Here is a 15,237-nt window from a genome sequence, read left to right as displayed (position 1 = left end):
ACAGAGGGTAGTGGAACCCGCACCTGGTCCTTGTTTTCTAAGCATTGTTTTAAAGACGCACGTCATTTGGAACAGTCCAAGCATTTATAACAAAATATGATTTACACTGCCAGTTAAAAAAATTAAATTGTTTCGTTTAACGACACCACTAGAGCACATTGATTTATCAATCATCGGCTATTGGATGTCAAACATTTAAATGTACGTGTTTTAAAGAGGAAACCCGCTACATGTTTTCATTGGTAGCAAGGGATTTCATCCCCAGCTAATACAGCTTTCGGTTTTTAATTCCTGGAATCCTGTTTCCGGAAATGTTATGTATTAAAATGGAAAATGGTTCGTGTAAATTTGGTTAGGAATACTTTACCAGTCACAACTACAGTTGCCGTTAGTCCCAACTGCATTTCTATCCATGACCAGACACTCCCAACGTGTTACCTTATCGAGACCGGCGATGATACTAGCACGAAACCTAATGGCAACAGACTACAATTATTTACGCTATATGTTTCTACATAGCGTTAGTGGCTATACCATGTCTATTGATAATAATAGGCCCATGGATATTTGTATGTGCCTTTGCCTGCCTGAGAGCAACATAATCTGGAAAGGACAACCCATGTTGTTCGGCTCTTTCTTCCAGGCTATTGGTTTAAACAAACACTCGCAAAACCTGGCCGGTGTACACCCATTTTACAAAAAAGCATTACTTTTGCATGGGCCGAAATTACCATCAAAATTCTTCTAGTTACACATGTTTGCAAACTATATTCTCTCCACTGTCAACTTGAGCTGCCACTTCAAAGCTGTCAGTCATGACATAATCACCGTCAAATAGCAGTCTACTTGCGCGGACATATTTCTGTAATAACATCCGGCTGGGTCAAATTCCGAGGTGCACCGAGTAGTTAGTACCACAAGTCCTGGCATTGGTGATGAATGGGACTGTGTTTGGTCTAAAAAAAAAAAAAAAAAAAAAAAAAAAAAAAAAGAAACAAGATATATATACATACATACATACATACATACATACATATACATATATACTGAACAAAAAAAGAAACTTCCGATTTGTACATATAGTATTTGTTGTGTTAAAGAATTCATTGTGTAATGAAATTATATAGGTAGTATTAGTCTTGAGCTGTACTATCAGGATTCATGAATTTTATCGATTATTTTTGCACTGTTAATCATCGACAACGTGAAATTCAATTTGCACGTGCATGCATGGTTCGACATGTCCCGTGTAGTATTCGGTCAATTTGTTTTACTTGTCTTACTGACATTGTTGTCAAGTGAACGAAAACGCTTCAAAATTTGTAAATAAAATTAACGTTTTTTACATTGTAGCATTTTTAGTATGCCAAGAATACCCAATAATTTACGCGAACGGGCGATTGGCATGCTTGATGCTGGCATGTCGACAGAAAACGTTGCAAGGCATGTTGGGAGTTCTAGTCGAGCGATACGAAATCTTCGCGTAAGATTTCGAACGACAGGAAGCACCAACGACTTGCAACGTCGTGGACGTCCGCGTGTTACAACGCGTGGTCAAGACCGCTATATCATGAAAACGCATTTGCGCAATCGATTCCAAACTGCCACTGCTACTGCTGCTAACACACCTGGGCTTCATAATAACCGAATCAGTGGGCAAACTGTTCGTAATCGTCTGAGGGAGAACGGTTTACATGCACGACGTCCTTACGTCGGATGCGTTTTAACGCAACGTCGTCGTCTAAATCGTCTTAATTGGCACGTGTACACACTCGTTGGATACAGCGACGCTGGAATACCGTTCTTTTTTCGGATGAATCCAGATTGTTTTTTACAACGTGATGATGTCAGGGTGCGCGTCTACCGTAGGAGAAATGAACGCTATGCTGACTGTTGTGTTCTTGAACGAGATCGTTTCGGGGGTGGGGGTTGTGTCATGGTCTGGACAGCCATTGCCCATGGTTATTGTTCACCACTAGTCGTCATTGATGGCAATTTAAATGCTCAACGTTACCGCGATGATATTCTCGCTCATCACGTCATTCCTCTGTTCCATAAAAACGCCAACATCTCGATTTTTCAGCATGATAATGCCACCTCTCATACAGCTAGACACTCTGAAATTTTCTTATGACAAATAACATTGATTTCATTGATGACTTGCCCGCTAAAAGTCCTGATCTCAACCCCATCGAGCATGTCTGGGATAGTCTGGACAGATGATTGAGGCGTCGTCCCAACCCAATATTCCACAGGCAGAAATCAACACTAGTCAATTTTATGCGACTGCGATGCACTGCAGTGGTCAATTCAAAAGGTGGTCATATCCGTTATTAAGTCGATGGGTTTTTCTTTTTAACCCCTACCACACTTGGTCAAAATATCTCCCAGTTTCTGTTAACCTATGGCCATGATTTTTGCATCAAACGATGCATCATGGAACACTCTTTAAACGCATATATAACAATTATTCCCCCGGTTTGTTTTCATCAAGTTATGTTTAAGCAAAGTTAGCGGAAGTTTTTTTGTTTTTTTTCAGTGTGTATATATATATATATATATATATATATATATATATATATGTATGTATATGTATATATATATATATATATATATATATATATACACACACACACACACATATATATATATATATGTGTGTGTGTGTGTGTGTGTGTGTATGTGTGTGTGTGTGTGTGTGTGTGTGTGTATATATATATATTCACCTGAACAAAAAATGTATACAATTTTATTACATCTAGCACCTCGAGCTTGAAAACAAGTGCCCAAATTCTATGCCAGTTTAGGAGTGTTTTAAAAACAGTTGGTTATATCGAAAAAGAGCAGTCATTTCCTTCAGTTAATGCTTTGAGGTAGGGGTTGTAGTATTGATATTTATGGGTCATAGTTTGGTTGATATATTTCATATAGTGTTTTTAAACACAAATGTTAACATGGTCGCCTATGGCATTTTATTTGGTATAGTACAACATGATAGACGCTCACTTACGAAGAGGCACAACTCAAACATCAAACTGTAATTCCCTTGAGTAGTGTCCCTTGAACACGTTTGAACATTTCGGTCTCGGTGGTGTCGTGCTTAAGCCATCGGAAATAATATTTGTAGATACAGGGTTCGCAGCTCGGTACCGGCTCCCACCCAGAGCGAGTTTTAACGACTCAATGGGTAGATGTAAGACCACTACACCCTCTTCTCTCTCACCAACCACTAACAACTAATTCACCGTCGTGGACAGACAGGGTGTCGTTAAAACATTCATTCAGGTAGCTGAGGTATGTGCCTAGGACAGCGTGATTGAACCTTAATTGGATATAAGCACAAAAATAAGTTGAAATGAAATGAAAAATTATTGAAGTGGTTTATAAAAACTGTTTTTTACTTCGCAAGCATGTGAGCAGTTGTGAGTCTTGAGCAACGAAACACCCCTACTCAAAGAGTTTTTTTTTTTTTAATATATTTTTCGGGAAGACAATGAAATAAGGAATGTATTATTTACCGTCACACAACACATGTTAATGTGGTTATGGACGGGACAGACAATGAAATAAGGAATGTGTTATTTACCGTCACACAACACATGTTAATGTGGTCATGGACGGGACAGACAATGAGAGGAAACCAAGCAATTGGCTACCCTTTTCTATTCGTAATAATGGATCATTTATATGCAACATCTCACGGGCAGGATAGTACATACCACGGTCTTTGTTACACCAGACGGGCGGGATGTAGTCCTCTGGTAAAATGCACGCCTGATGCCCGTTGGTCTAAGATCGATCCCCGTTGGTGGCTCATTGTGCTATTTCTTGTTCCAGCCAGTGCATCACGACTGGTATAGCAAAGGCCGTGGTATTTGCTATCCTGTCTATCCTGTGCATATAAAAGATCCCTTGTACTAATGGGAATGTATAGCGGGTTTCCTCTCTAAGACTATATGCTAAAATTACCAAATGTTTGGCATCCAAAGTGAGCGCTTTACCATTTGGGGGGTTGGGGAATTAAATGAACGTCCCCCTAGAAACTTCGCTTGCCAGGCTAGAAATCTCCCCTTTGCATACATTATCTGCACACACGCCTGTTTCGTGTCTATCTTGTGCAGAGATACGACTTTGATTTCTATAACTCGTTTGCCATTAATATTTGTTTTGACTTAAAGTTCATGCACGCTGTCCTGGAAACATACCATGCGCGGTGCTAGGGTAACGTAACATTCCGTTGGTGTTCATAGCCGGGACACCTCGTCTTATACTTGTTTCAAAACTAGAAAGGATCCGGGCCCTTGGCCCATCAATGACCCCTACGAAATCAATATTATAATTAGGGGTGCAACGATACGGTCAAAACCGTACTGCGATATACTGCTATACAACAAACTGTATTGCGATATAATGCGATACAACAAAACGTAGTGCGATATACTGCTATACAACAAACTGTATTGCGATATAATGCGATACAACAAAACGTAGTGCGATATACTGCTATACAACAAACTGTATTGCGATATAATGCGATACAACAATCAGTATTGCAATATGTATTGCTATATAGTTGATAATATTTAAATGTAATATTTATGTTTGGGTGTGTTTGTAATGAAAGCGGAAATAATAAACGTTTGAGTTAACTTTGTTAGTTTCAGTGCCGTCCTCTTTGCTGTTACAATGTCCCCAGCTGTACTAATAATACGTCCTGGTGGTACCAGGGATGTGTATGGGATGGGGGTGGGGTAGTGTAAATTGTCCCACGTGACGTCATCATTATACCATGTCGGATAAATAAATAAATAAATAAATAAATAAAAATAAATAAATAAATAAATGAGTAAATAAATACATAAATAAATAAATAAAACCAGAATAAAGGGTGTGAATTTCGACTCCCATATATGTATATAAAGTACGAGTATTTATTACTGTGTCCAGAACATTAGTAATAGATGACACTGTTGCGGCGTTTGACAGCTTGAGTTAGCGCGTGGTTAGACTAAGTGATTAATAACGTCGTCGTTGCTGAATGAATTAATTTGAAGTCTACTAGCTCTAAAGTCCCCCCATTTAAGATATCTAGCCTCAATTTGGCTTCGAGTTGGTGTTGGTATGAAATAATAGGGACCGTAGACCTAGTCACGATTCTAAAAGACGACATCTATACTTAACTGATGGAACACATTTCAAATAATGTGAATTGTTTTTGAATCTCACTTCTAACACCCAAAAGTGGATTTTGGCATTCAAGGAAAGTAACTCCGTTTGACACCAATTGACAGTAGACTTAAAGGAAAATGAACATGGTACAAATTATTTAACTCGGTGACATATTATGTTCTGAAATACATTATATCCATTAATTATCAATATTTTTATTAGTTAGTCATCAGAATACTCAATATGAAACTAAATTCGGCAAAAACGTTCAAATGAGCAATTATTATTATTAGTTTTGTAAATCTTCAACGTTGAACGTTTCTAAACAACATTTCCACAAAATGATTAATGTTTATATAAATACAATATTTTACTAATTAAACCCTCATTAAAAATATCCCATTTATATAGTACCCGTTGCGGAAATCGTTTTGTAAACTCAATTATTTAGTTTGTAAAGATGTCCGCTATCTTGGATTCCAAAGACAATCACTTTACAATATATTTTAGCACTAAACGATTGCGATATATGGCACCAGGGGAGTTTATCTACCGCGTGGAACCGCCATTCCCTTTGTGCTGGGTACTCCCCTAGTGTGTGGCCATTACCAGTCGACAACCGACTTAACGAGTAATATAATGAACTTTGACCTGGTTCCCGACTTGTAAAGCCGACAGTTTGTATTATAAATACGATTAGCGCCTAGTTAATGCCGTCTATAAGTGCGACACGATCTTATTTTAGAATATCATAGATCTCATCTGCAGACATAGGCCTACTGAGATATTAACCCAGGTCAGTCACCTTTCTGTACTCAGTTTTAATTTCAATTTTGCACTTGAGGGGAGAATGCATCGACTAATTACCAGGGGCGGACCTAATATTCGACCAAACAGTTTCCTTTGTTACCAACACACACTAGATTTTTTTATCTGATTTATTGAATTTGAATTCAAACATAATATCATAATTCTGACATGTCATCAAACAGAAAACCACCTATATTTTCCTATTAGCACCAAGGGATCTTTCGTAAGCACTTTCCTGTAGACAGGACAGCACATGCCACGGCTTTTGATATACCAGAGGCTTATAAATGCATTCCCTTCAATGCATATTTAAAACCTGTATTAATTAATTTATTACTAAGCAGTGCATATAAAAGATCCCTTGCTGCTAACCGAAAAGAGTAGCCCATGAAGTGGCGATAGCGGATTTCCTCCCTCAACATTTGTGTGGTCCTTAACCATGTCCGATGTCTGATGGCACACATGGGTGTGCATGGGATACTATTTCAAACAGTGACCAGTAAGTATACATATTTTCGCGGGGAGCATAAGTCAACCCACACTCACCGCTAAAAAAGTTCGTTTGACACAGTCTAAATTACTGCATAGATTACTGTCACAGTCTAGACTCCCTTCATATATCACCGCCACCGTCTAGACTCTCCTTCATAAATTACTGCCACAGTCGACGCCCGTGTATAGATCACAGCCACAGTCTAGACTCCCCTACCCTCCTCTACCGGCGCCCACCCTCCTCCTCCACTGGCGTCGACCCTCCTCCATTTTGTTATCTCCTAGTTGTAGGTGGACGGTGGTAAAGTTAGCTCCACTCTTACTATTAATAGCCAACACAATCTGCCCTTATCGCTTTCTGGGTTATCTGATACATACACAACCACAGATTTACTATTTCATCGATGAGGTTTCAGGGCCGGAGGAACGGTGATGGGGGGGGGATGGGGGGTGGTCGGGGGGGATGGGGAGTGGTCGGGGGTGGGTGGGGGGGTGGAGCACTTGACGATGGAGGAGTACAGGTAGGGTTTTTTGTCGTTACTCTATACATATAAACATAAAAATGTGTGTGGTGCCCCTCCACACACCCAAAAAACTGTGTAACCGCACCATCCCAGCCCCAACCACCGCCATTACCACTCCAGATATCTTTCCTACCAACCAATGTTTAAGACGTGTGTTTGCTGCGTCTGAAATAGTTCGCTTGTAATCACCAGTGACTGTAAGTTCTGGAGATGTAGCTTCTGTCTCGCTGAACACTAACTATGCAATTTGCCCCTTCACATGGACAGACAGGCCAGATAGTCAGGGGTGGGTCAGTGATAGCGTGTTACGTCTTTAATTCAAGTTTACAAATATAGAACAAATTCATTTCCAGCTGTTTATTTAAAAACTACAATACATGACAGCTAAAAGCAAAAAACAAAACAAACATTGATAACAAATAAATAAATATAAAAAACCATAATTGAGCGAAATGGGTTACTTTGGTGAACGGTCGAGTTGCACAACCTTTTAATTTAAGCGGTACACCAGCGGGGGTCATAAGCGTATATTTTGTATCAGTTCTAAACAGAAGAAACTGCGACCTGCCATTATGAAGTATTAATATTACGAATCACGAACCACTACAGAGGTCAACTGAGACAAGAAGTCTAAGCAATTAGAAATAATTTTTTGAGCATCACATTTGCAAAATGTTAAGAGCCTCTTGTTTATGGCTTGGCTGGACTGCTGCCGGATTTTCCTTCTAACCCTTGGGTCACCACAGCTTCATTGCTATAATATCCAAGTCCAAACTGTCCCCAATCTAACACGAAATCACCTAACACCTTGTACGAATCACCTTGTACGAAATTACCTAATACCTCGTACGATATCACCTAACACCTGTACAAAATCACCAGACACCTTGTACAAAATCACCAAACACCTTGTACGAAATCACCTAACACCTTGTACAAATCATCTTGTACGAAATCACCTAACACCTGTACGAAATCACCTAACACCTGTACGAAATCACCTATCACCTAACACCTTGTATGAAATCACCTAACACCGTATACGAATCACCTTGCACGAAATCACCCAACACCTTGTACGAATCACCCAACAATGCTAGAGTTCCCATTTAAAAGTGCAGCATCAACTTGTAACTTGACTATATCGATTGACAGTGTCCTCTCACAATCGACCAGTTGTCCTTGGTTTGGTCACGTGCTTCTTGGCATAAGTTTTACATGAATTCCGTTTTTTGGAATAAGGACTGGCATCAAGGCTAGCACCAAAGGAATCTGTCAAAAATATGTGGGCATTCAATTAATCATTATATTGTTAATAGACGTTTCCCGTTCGTGTGTGTGTGTGTGCGCGCGTACCTGCGTGTGTGCGTGTGTGTGTGTGTGTGTGTGCGCGCGTGCCTGCGTGTGTGCGTGTGTATGTGTGAAGACTTACAAGTCAACGTTATATTGTTAACACATTTACTATAAACATGTATATGGTCATACAAACATTCGTTATAATCATTAACAAAGTTGTCACATATGCAGATACAAATAATCATTATACATGTATTTGAATATTAAGCCATTCCAGGAATGTGTGAAGGGGGTGGGGGTGGGAGGTGGTATCCCCAACCTTAATCACAGAAAAACAAAGGTTTTTAATGTATTTCCCGGTGGAGCATGACCAGACCCCGCTAATAGCCTCGCCCGTCACAGTCTAGACCCCTCCTGCTCAATTTCTTGCAAACCAGCTGGAATAGTTGGTTGCCGTGTTAGCGCAAATAAAGCATTTTCTAGTGTACCACTCGTCTTATCAGATACAGACTTTCAATTATTATTCATTTACCTACGCTAATGAAAGATGAATGCCTGCCACCCATTCTCTAAGCTAGTAGATCCAGTGTAACAGCAAAATTCAATGGCGTTGTATACATTCTTTACACGACTTCACTCTCACTAGCACAGACCATTAACCATTAACTTAGCCGTGTAGATAAAGCCCAATTAGCGATACACAGAAGTATATACGTTACGCATGACAATGTCATCTTGCTGAAAACTTAATTAGATAGAAGTATGACAGACATACAGGGACAGAGACAGACCCAGACACAGAGAGACGGCTTACACACCTCTGTTTCTTTGCTGGGGAAAATAATGAATTTCTGAAGGATTTTCACTATGGCCGCCTTCACCTGCAGAAGTCCCAATCTTTGACCTACGCACATGCGCGGTCCGTGACCAAACGGCATCCAGGCGTAGGAAGATGGCGTCTGGAACCTAATAACAAAAATATTTTCATTAAATGACTGTTCTGAGTATGCTGCCGTTTTACGACATGTTCGACTAGCAGACTCTTTTTAACGACTGAAATTACATGTAAAATATATTAGCAGTGTTTGGGGTCGTTTTAATGCTTGTAATAGCTTAAGCTCCATTTTATTTCCTAATGCATATTTTTCCTACGTACGAAACTGTTGGAAGTTAAATCCAGTTCGGGTTATTACAAATGCCAGAAACACACTGAATATATATGTTATGTTTGTTTGGACTACCAATTATAAATACATTATTATATTATACAAATATCAATATGCATCTAAATAATTAACAGTAATAAAGTAATAAAAAGTGATTGTAGGGATACAAGAGAGAGAGAGAGAGAGAGAGAGAGAGAGAGAGAGAGAGAGAGAGAGAGAGAGAGAGAGAGAGAGAGAGAGAGAGACATCAGTTCAATCTTTGTTATGTATACTGAAACGATTAGTTGTCTGTTAGCGCTTATGCACCTGAGCCCCGTTCCACAAAGCCATTTTAGCCCTAGGACCACCTTAAGAGTATAGCTACCATATGCACTTAAGGTGATCTTAGGGCTACAATCGCTTGGTCGAACGGGGCCCAAAACACGCCGCTGAGTTAGTATATAGCCAAGTTCTTAATGGCGGGGAGGGGTGGGAGGTTCTGTTTGGAACGACAGTGACCTTTTTAGTTTAAAGGATTATTTTTATCTTATAATACTGTATCCAGTTTCACCCCCTCCTTCCTCCCCCAGTACTTTGAGGTTAGGTACGGCCCAGGTATGACGAATCACCTCTCGGGAGTAAACTGCTGAGCCTGTGGGAAGTACTCCTCTTCGAAATTGATTGTGGACGACATGAGCCGCACAGTTATTCCTTTCTTGAAGTGGAACCCGGAGATCTGACAATCTTCTGTACAGACCCGAGCAACCCTGAAAACAACACGTCATACACAACACAATTACGGCAAGCAGGACACAGTTATTCCTTTCTTGAAGTGGAACCCGGAGATCTGACAATCTTCTGTACAGACCCGAGCAACCCTGAAAACAACACGTCATACACAACACAATTACGGCAAGCAGGACACAGTTATTCCTTTCTTGAAGTGGAACCCGGAGATCTGACAATCTTCTGTACAGACCCGAGCAACCCTGAAAACAACACGTCATACACAACACAATTACGGCAAGCAGGACACAGTCATTCCTTTCTTGATGTGGACCCCGGAGATCTGGCAATCGTCTGTACAGACCCGAGCAACCCTGAAAACAACACGTCATACACAACACAATTACGGCAAGCAGGACACAGTCATTCCTTTCTTGATGTGGACCCGGAGATCTGGCAATCTTCTGTACAGACCCGAGCAACCCTGAAAACAACACGTCATACACAACACAATTACGGAAAGCAGGACACAACTAATTTCAATATAAAATTTTATATAAAATTCCTTTCAAGACGAAATAAAAACCGTGATGGTATAGCCATAAAATCTCTTTATACTAGTATACAATCCAGTGTTTATTACTGCACTTTTCCCACTGTTTTTTAATGTTGAAATAGATATTTTTAGAATTTGTATGCTCCGGAATAACGCTATAAAAGTCGAAGTGTAATTGGTCGATAAGTAGTATAAGGGCCTGTATGGCGTCATGACCTTGACCTTTGTATCAGTCGTAGGTGTGTCGTTATAGTCTGACCTTGGCCGTGACCTTGGTGTACTTGGCAGGTGTGCGACCTTGGTGTGAGTCATAGTGGTGTGGTCTACTAGGGTGAACGCTCGCCCGTGCCCCTGACCGACTTAGGTTGGTACTGATGTCCTTGGACTGGCCCTGACCGATTTGTTTAGCATTGACCGACTTAGAAGGCAGTGTCTGGTATACCTGGGCAGGGGTGCGACCTTGGTGTAAGTCATAGCCTTGACGTACTTGGTGTGTGACTCATCGCCTAGCCTTGACAGGGATGGTGTAGGATCCCAAATTGCTACTAATGGGAAAGTGCAGCGGGTTTCCTCTCTAAAACTGTCAGAAGTATGTTTCACATCCAATAGCCGATGATTAATAAATCGAGATGCTCTAGTGGTGTACTTAACCTACCACTTCTAAGGACTGCCCGACGCGAGGTAGTGTATTTAATTTTAGCGCGCTGAATGATGAATGGTTATCACTGTTTACATCCGGCAAGTGATGTTATCTTGTGTTGTCAGTCTCTAAATAAAATACTCTACGGAACTTATAGAAGTTACGTTCTCAAAGTCTGGCAGAAAGACGAAATGATTAAAATAGGTGAAAAAAGGAATTCTCGTTCTACACTATCTGATAGCGCATTCACAAGATTATTATGAACTGACCTATTTCGTCGCTTCATCCCGCGAGCGCACACACACCCACACATATATATGGTTTAAATGACAGGCTTCGCCAATATCTCGGTAGCTCAGTCGTTAGCGTAGTTGACTTGAACGTGAAAGTTACGTCGTTCGTATCTCATGTGGTAGAATTTTTTTTTTATATTATTATTTTTTAAATTAGTTTATTTATTTATTTATTTGTTTTTATTTTATTTATTTATTTATTTATTTATTTATTTATTTATTTATTTGTTTGTTTATTATGTTCAAGCAGAACCCAATACAAGCATCCTCTAATAACCCTGTGGGGACGGGACGTAGCTCAGTGTTCCCTTGATGTGCGGTCGGTCTGGGGATCGATCCCAGTCGGTGGGCCCATTAGGCTATATCCAGCCAGTGCTCCACAACTGGACAACGACCGTCTATCCTGTCTGTGGGAAGCTCAAATAAAAGATCCCTTGCTGCTAATCGGAAGAGTAGCCCGTGTAGTGGCGACAGCGGGTTTCCTCTCAAAATCTGTGTGGTCCTTAACCATATGTCTGACGTCATATAACCGTAAATAAAATGTGTTGAGTGCGTCGTTAAATAAAACATTTCTTTCTTTCCTCAATCAATATCTGTGTGGTCCTTAACCATATGTCCGTATAACCGTAAATAAAATGTGTTGAGTAAATAAAACATTTCCTTCCTCGTAAAATAAAGATTAATTGAATACAAATATTTATTTTTAGTATTTTGTTTTCGTCATAGGGAAAGAAAGACATATTTGTCTCGAAGAAAAGAATGTTTGTTAAGAAGAAAGGCATATGCGTTAAGGAGAAGAAAGGAATATTTGTTAAGGAGAAGAAAGGGATGTTTGTTAAGGGAAGAAAGGAATGTGTGTGTGTGTGTGTGTGTGTGTGTGTGTGTGTGTGTGTGTGTGTGTGTTTTACTCTATGACTAGATTTGTGATTGGATATTTCTACCGCTACTTTATAGTAGCAAGAGCTGTGTGTACAAGACAGAACATACCACGACCTTTGATATACCAGACATAATACACTGGTTGGCTATAGCTTAATGGGCCACCGACGGGGATCGATCCTAGATCGACCACTGTATTTACCCATTTGGTAATTAAAAAGCCCTGTAAAAAGGCTTGTACTCTAGGGAAATACTTGTGTTTAAAATGCAGTTAAAAGATCATAGGTTAGGTTGGAGCGTTGAGTTGCAGTCACGCGTTCTTTCTTCAAAGCAGTGGGTTGGGGATGTTTCACACACACACACACACACACACACACACACACACACACACACACACACACACAGACACACATTCCTTTCTTCCCTTAACAAACATCCCTTTCTTCTCCTTAACAAATATTCCTTTCTTCTCCTTAACGCATATGCCTTTCTTCTTAACAAACATTCCTTTCTTCGAGACAAATATGTCTTTCTTTCCCTATGACTAAAACAAAATACTAAAATAAATATTTGTATTCAATTAATCTTTATTTTACGAGGAAGGAAATGTTTTATTTACTCAACACATTTTATTTACGGTTATATGGACATATGGTTAAGGACCACACAGATATTGATTGAGGAAAGAAAGAAATGTTTTATTTAACGACGCACTCAACACATTTTATTTACGGTTATATGGCGTCAGACATATGGTTAAGGACCACACAGATTTTGAGAGGAAACCCGCTGTCGCCACTACACGGGCTACTCTTCCGATTAGCAGCAAGGGATCTTTTATTTGCGCTTCCCACAGACAGGATAGACGGTCGTTGTCCAGTTGTGGAGCACTGGCTGGATATAGCCCAATGGGCCCACCGACTGGGATCGATCCCCAGACCGACCGCACATCAAGGGAACACTGAGCTACCTCCCGTCCCCGCAGGGTTATTAGAGGATGCTTGTATTGGGTTCTGCTTGAACATAATAAACAAATAAATAAATTAATTAATTAATTAATTTAAAAAATAATAATATATAAAAAAAATTCTACCACATGAGATACGAACGACGTAACTTTCACGTTCAAGTCGACTACGCTAACGACTGAGCTACCGAGATATTGGCGAAGCCTGTCATTTAAACCATATATATGAGTGGGTGTGTGTGTGCTCGCGGGATGAAGCGACGAAATAGGTCAGTTCATAATAATCTTGTGAATGCGCTATCAGATAGTGTAGAACGAGAATTCCTTTTTTCACCTATTTCAATCATTTCGTCTTTCTGCCAGACTTTGAGAACGTAACTTCTATAAGTTCCGTAGAGTATTTTATTTAGAGACTGACAACACAAAATACCATCACTTGCCGGATGTAAACAGTGATAACCATTCATCATTCAGCGCGCTAAAATTAAATACACTACCTCGCGTCGGGCAGTCCTTAGAAGTGGTAGGTTAACGACACCACTAGAGCATCTCGATTTATTAATCATCGGCTATTGGATTTGAAACATACTTCTGACAGTTTTAGAGAGGAAACCCGCTGCACTTTCCCATTAGTAGCAATTTGGGATCATACACCATCCCTGTCAAGGCTAGGCGATGAGTCACACACCAAGTACGTCAAGGCTATGACTTACACCAAGGTCGCACACCTGCCCAAGTATACCAGACACTGCCTTCTAAGTCGGTCAATGCTAAACAAATCGGTCAGGGCCAGTCCAAGGACATCAGTACCAACCTAAGTCGGTCAGGGACACGGGCGAGCGTTCACCCTAGTAGACCACACCACTATGACTCACACCAAGGTCGCACACCTGCCAAGTACACCAAGGTCACGGCCAAGGTCAGACTATAATGACACACCTATGACTCATACCAAGGTCACGGTCATGACGCCATACAGGCCCTTATACTACTTCAATATATAAATTGTTATTTATAGATGAAATGTCACCTGGACATGGGAGTCCACCCAATGCTGTTAGATCTCCTGGTAGACCAGTAGAGCTAATTTTAATCAGATTGGACATACACAACACAATTATGAAAGTCAAGTAATACTGACTAACATCACAACACATTTTAAACTTCTGGTGTTCAGCGTCTAACAGAAGGCTATGTTTACACTTCTAGAGAATGAGAAAAACGTAAATAAAACAAGCTGTCATCCCACAAAGGCTGCTTCAATCTAAAAGCAGCAAGTGATATTTTATAAGCATTTCACAAAATCTCCGATCCAGTTATGAAAAACATAGGAAAAAGCGCGATGACAGAGGAGGAGATCGATCCTACGACCTCCCACACATCAGACAGAACTCTACTACTGATCTACCCACATACATGACATATGATGTCAGTCAGCGGTTATTTCGTATGACTCAAATATGATTAAGCAGAACGAGGTATCGTGTAAATCATCAGATACGTTCTATCATGTATTTAATATATTATGATCAACCACGTTCTCGAGTCCTGTCAATCATCAGACACTTACTATGAGACATGTGATTAACCACGCCCAGGTATTCTGTCAATCATCACACACTTACTATTAGACATGTGATTAACCACGCCCAGGTATTCTGTCAATCATCACACACTTACTATTTCAATTCTTTGTTAGCTTTAAGTTTTACAACACATCAGCATATATACAAAACATAA

The 15,237-nt window shown here is 40.1% G+C and overlaps 1 protein-coding gene across 1 annotated transcript in view; it reads right to left on the bottom strand.

Moving 5' to 3' along the window:
- Positions 1 to 7,425: 7,425 nt before the first annotated feature.
- The window catches only part of LOC121372980 (cytochrome P450 3A15-like), a 44,283-nt gene continuing 36,471 nt past the window's right edge, over positions 7,426 to 15,237 (bottom strand). Inside the window, exons 11-13 of the mRNA XM_041499419.1 lie at positions 10,066 to 10,203; positions 9,110 to 9,257; positions 7,426 to 8,267 (exon numbers count right to left, since the gene is read on the bottom strand). Coding sequence (XP_041355353.1) covers positions 8,187 to 8,267; positions 9,110 to 9,257; positions 10,066 to 10,203 — 367 coding nt within the window. The 3' untranslated portion in view covers positions 7,426 to 8,186. The remainder of the gene's footprint in view (positions 8,268 to 9,109; positions 9,258 to 10,065; positions 10,204 to 15,237) is intronic.

The sequence above is a fragment of the Gigantopelta aegis genome, chromosome 5 (genome assembly GCF_016097555.1).
Source record: "Gigantopelta aegis isolate Gae_Host chromosome 5, Gae_host_genome, whole genome shotgun sequence".
In the NCBI taxonomy this organism is placed as follows: Eukaryota; Metazoa; Mollusca; class Gastropoda; order Neomphalida; family Peltospiridae; genus Gigantopelta; species Gigantopelta aegis.
The sequence above is the reverse complement of the archived record's forward strand: the minus strand, read 5'-3'. Positions and strand labels throughout refer to the sequence as shown.